General features: G+C 40.5%; 1 protein-coding gene across 1 annotated transcript; it reads left to right on the top strand.

The window, feature by feature from the left end:
- The first annotated feature begins 4408 nt into the window (after window positions 1-4408).
- Window positions 4409-5089, top strand: LOC113353280 (probable peroxygenase 5). Its single transcript, XM_026596931.1, has one exon. It carries the CDS (start codon window positions 4452-4454, stop codon window positions 5043-5045), a length of 594 nt encoding a protein of 197 aa, XP_026452716.1. The 5' UTR covers window positions 4409-4451; the 3' UTR covers window positions 5046-5089.

The following is a 5089-nucleotide window of genomic DNA, read 5'->3' as shown; positions in this document are numbered from 1 at the left end:
ATCTCACTCAAGTATGTTTGATTCAATTGTTAAAATTGTGATATGCACACTATAAATAAACAGAACAGATTCAATTAATTGTTATCATTCTGTATTAAAAGATACTGGTGAAGAAATATTTGGTACCAAACAAAACAGTAAAGAATTAGACTACAACCGGTATGCAAGAGATATATTCTCGGCAGAGATGTAGCAAGCAGATCGAAAAAACAAAAAAAGCAAAACAAATGGTGCATAGATATATTATCGGCAAAAATGTAGCAGATGTGGAAACAAGAACGACCCCACATAAAATTTGAGATTGAAAGGGTAAACTTTTTTTTTTTTTTTTTTTTTACTGATAGGCTAAAGCTGGACTCAGACCCCTACCCAAATCAAACCAGTTGGACTAGCCCCACTGCTATACCCAACCCCGCCAAACCCCTCTATACAACTAATTAAATACTAACCTTTACCACGGTGGGGATCGAACCCCTGACTTCCTCCTTACTGAAATTGATGCGATACCACTGAGCTATGCTCTTGGACCCATTGAAAGGGTAAAGTTAGGAAACATAATTATTACTAGTATCAAGATTAATTACGGCCGACATTGATTATCGTATCGGTAAGAATTTGTAACTTTGATGCAAATAAAACCCAAAAATATCCCTGTTAACTTATATACGGATATACAAGTTAACATGATCCTTCTTGTGAAAACCAAACAAGCCGATTTTTTAGAAACGTAGGAAGTATATAGCATAGTGAGGCTTTATATACAACCATAGGGAAAACCCTAACTATCTGATAGGCCGTTTTGTCTTTCTGTTTATATTTAGCCCACCAAATTTCAACATTTAGTCCACCCAAGTTTTCATATTTCAATAAATAAAAAAATTTAGCCATGTATAGTACGATATTCTTGCTCCGCTACTGCTCCTTCCAACCAGAAGAATGGGATTGATTCTGGGAAAAACTCTATCCAAGGAAATGTGGTCTCTACCACATTGTCATGTTGGGTATAAAACCTGAAGGTGACCAAGTACATCACAATTATTAACGTTTATCGAGTCTGGATCTTTGTAGGTTTGAGAGAAATCTCATGCTAGGCATGAGACATCAAATAACTGGCGTCGAGCTCAAAGGTGGAGATCATTTACCAGTCATTGTCTTAAGAATGCAGAAAAATGTGTATAGGCCAATAAAAATGTGGGGAGCTCTCCGCAAACGATGTGGGGTTAGGCCCAAAAAAATGAACATTTTAGTGGGACGGAAGTAGAGATGTAGAAATTAAAGCTCGTTGGAAGGATTACTTCAACTACCTTTTCAATGGAGAAAGCGATATTCCATCCAACACCCTTGAGTGCGCTGCCGAGCGTGTGGAGTCGTTTGAGGACATCACGGTCTGTAGCATTCACGAGAGTGAAGTAAAGGAGGCCTTGAAAGGAACCAAAATAGGAAAGGCCTTGGGTCCGGATGCCATATCGACTGAGGTGTGGAAATTCCTGGGAGATGATGGGATAACTTGGCTGACCAAGTTATTCAATAACATCTTCCAGTCAAATCGAATGCCGTACTAGTGACGTCGAAGCGTGATCGTCCCAATCTTTAAAAACAAAGGAGACGTTCAAAATTGCTCTAATTATAGGGGAATCAAACTGATGAGCCATACACTCAAGTTGTAGGAATGCGTCATCGAACGGCGATTACGCAGACAAACAAACGTCTCACCAAACCAATTTGGTTTTATGCCGGGAAGATCGACCACGGAGGCAATTTTCCTGGTTAGACAACTTATGGAAAGATACAGGGAGCAAAAGCGGGACCTGCACATGGTCTTTATTGATCTAGAGAAGGCATACGATAAAATGCCGCGTGAAGTAATGTGGTGGGCTCTAGAACAGAAAAAGGTATCACCGAGGTACATAAACTTAATCAAGGATATGTACGAAGACGCGGTTACTGGTTTCTGGACGAGCGGCGAAGTATCAGCCGATATCTCGATTAAGATAGGGCTTCACCAGGGGTCATACTTGAGCCCATATGTTTTCAATTTAATGGTAGATCAAGTTATGAGAGAAATTCAGGGTGAGATCCCCTGGTGCATGCTATTTGCAGATGATGTGGTGCTTATCGGAAACTCAAAAGAAGATGTAGAGGAAAAACTGGAATTGTGGCGCCAGACTCTAGAATCAAAGGGCTTCAAACTTAGTAGAACAAAAACCGAGTATCTGAAGTGCGATCTTAGCGATTCTGGGAGAGTTGAAGGGGACATTCTGCTAGATGGACAACCTGTACAAAGGAAAGATTCCTTTCGCTATCTGGGATCGATAATCCAAAGTAATGGGGAATCGAGGAGGATATTCGACATAGAACTCAATCTGGCTGGGGGAAATGTCGTCTGGATTCTGGCGTCCTTTGTGACCGCAAAGTGCCGCTAAAGCTTAAAGGTAAGTTTTACAAATCCGCGATCAGACCTGCAATGCTATACGTTGCGGAATGTTTGGCGATAAACAGCCGGGACACTTTGAGACTGAAGAGTACCGAGATGTGGATCCTGGGGTGGGCTTACGGACATATGAGGCATGACCGTATCAGGAATGAGTACGTACGTAAGAAACTTATGGTAGCGCCAATCAAGGAGATGCTAGCACAGCATCGGCTACGCTGGTTTGGGCATCACCAGCGAAGACCGCCTGATTCCCCAGTGTGAGTAGGTCGTATCAGGCGCGCGGAAGGAAGAATGCAACGCAGAACTTGGGACGAGTGTGTAAAGAACGACCTGAGCAACCGAAATCTTTCACCAGAGCAGGCGTTGGACAGACAGAAATGGAGGGCGGCAATACGCGTGGAAGAGTTGGGTTTCAGGTATGTAGACTAACAACCCCTCCCTTTTATTTCCTATAAATTTCCTTACAACTCAAATTAGCGAACACGTAAAGGAAACCCTGCAATTTGTGAAAGGGGGGAATCCCCTGTATCGCTGCAGTTGGCAGGATTGTGAAGGGGAAAACACCCCGTAGCTTCTGCAACCGGGACATGGTGCAAGTATATCCGCATTAATGGTCGAGAATTCATAATCCCTTTAACACGGTGACTACTTTCTATCTGGCCCAAAAACTAACACAATCGCGACACGGGTAGCGTCAAGTATTCTTGCTTGTCGTAGTATAAGTTGTGCGAGGTTCGGACAGACCGGCGTAAAACCTATGTTCTATTCTTAGGTGATATTATCTAGTCGACCCGGTACTTGCTACTGGAAAATACTTTGGATTTAGATTTGGAATTGGAAGTAGAGACTTTGGTACGACCAACAAATGGTTAAAGAGTACTGTCATGCACGATTGGGTTATAAATAACATATTGGGTGTATTATATAATATGAAAATTCTTGCATCAAGTTGTCAATCGTGCACGAGAGTTAACCACAATCTAGTCTTTCCAAAGTTGTCCCGAAAGTATCTAGTTCAGATTTTGTTGCAGCTTGTAATTCACAATCTAAAGAGTCCCGTACTGCACAGCTTATCCAATAAACACAAGACGAACTAGAAGGTCAGTTGTCCAGTTTGTCGATCTGGTCATTTACGGAGCATTATCTCAAAAATCGCGAAATGTACTGCTAAAAGAGTGACAAAAGTAGTAACAAAAAATTTCATTAGCCCACTGTCTAGACTGAGGCCTACAAGGATACTACAACCGTATACGGCTGAGCCAGTCTATTATTCCTAGTGGATGTATTATAATACATTTTTGTATTCAACTTTTTTTCCCCTGTGTTGAGCTTTTGATATTTGATGTGCGACGTGATGACAACCAAATGAAAACTCATCTGTAATTCACATTCTATGCGGTGCAACGGTGGGAGCTCGCAAAGAATGGGGTTATGCCCAAAATTAGCCACATGGGAATTTTGTGTAAATTGGTTTTGGTCTTTCCTAATATTAGATTCTTTAATTTCTTTTAGATAATCTCTAATGCATAAATTGACTATTAAGGCATTAACAAAAATTTTTAGCGTCCAGCTGAAAAAACCTCGTCCAAAATCGTCTAAACACATAATATGCTTTTACGGTGAGTCATATAGTTTTCATGTGTGACCTGTCATTTCCGAAAGGATTCATTATCGTACGTTCATGACCGTTCATTAGGTGATCTATGACAAGGAATTGTCTAGATAGGCGGTTTATTTAAAACCATCCTTGACAGTTCTATGCAATAAGATACCTTTTCACAATAATGCACACAATGTTTATACAATCAATCGTGCATGAGAGTTAACCGCCATTATCTGCCTGCCAGTTAAGAACAGGTGGTTCCCAAGTTGACTATAGCTGTATAGCATTTTTCTCAAGTTTTTGTTATAGTTAATCTTAATACATGTATCGAAGCTTAAAATGATATCAATCCTTCCTAGAAATCCATTTTTATTTTCTTTGTTCGTCGTGCCTCTACTTCTTTATTCTTATTACATGTCAAGTTTATCTGCTACTTCCAGTAATCAGATTGACAACAAAGAAGAACCCTTTATGAACAATAATCAGAATATTCTTCAGAAGCATGCCGCGTTCTTCGATAGAAACAAAGATGGTGTAATATATCCATGGGAAACATTTCAAGGGTGTCGTGCTATTGGACTGGGTTTAGGAGTATCAACTGCTCTTGCTGTTTTTGTGAATCTGGCTCTAAGTGGATCAACTCGTCCAGGTAAATTTCCCAATCTCTTGTTCCCGATTGAGGTACAAAATATTGTCAAAAGCAAGCATACTAGCAACACCGGTGTTTACGATGCTGAAGGAAACTTCGACAGTGCAAAGTTTGAAGAGATTTTTCAGAAGCATTCAAAGGCTAATGCAAATGCTTTAACAGCCGATGAGTTATCGGGTATGCTGAAATCCAACCGAGTTCCTAAAGACTATAAAGGTTTGGTTGCAAGCTGGGTAGAATGGAAAACTTTCTTTTCCTTTTGCAAGGACAAGAATGGGTTATTGCAGAAGGAGACTCTTCGAGCATTTTACGCTGGTGACCTCTTTGAGCAGATGGAGCAGGAGAGAACTCGCAAATAAGCGTAAATATTGTTTAAGAAAATAGCAGAATATATTTTCTTACA

Source organism: Papaver somniferum, chromosome 2, assembly GCF_003573695.1.
Source record: "Papaver somniferum cultivar HN1 chromosome 2, ASM357369v1, whole genome shotgun sequence".
In the NCBI taxonomy this organism is placed as follows: Eukaryota; Viridiplantae; Streptophyta; class Magnoliopsida; order Ranunculales; family Papaveraceae; genus Papaver; species Papaver somniferum.
Note: the sequence above shows the minus strand (reverse complement) of the source record. Positions and strands in the feature narration are given on the sequence as shown.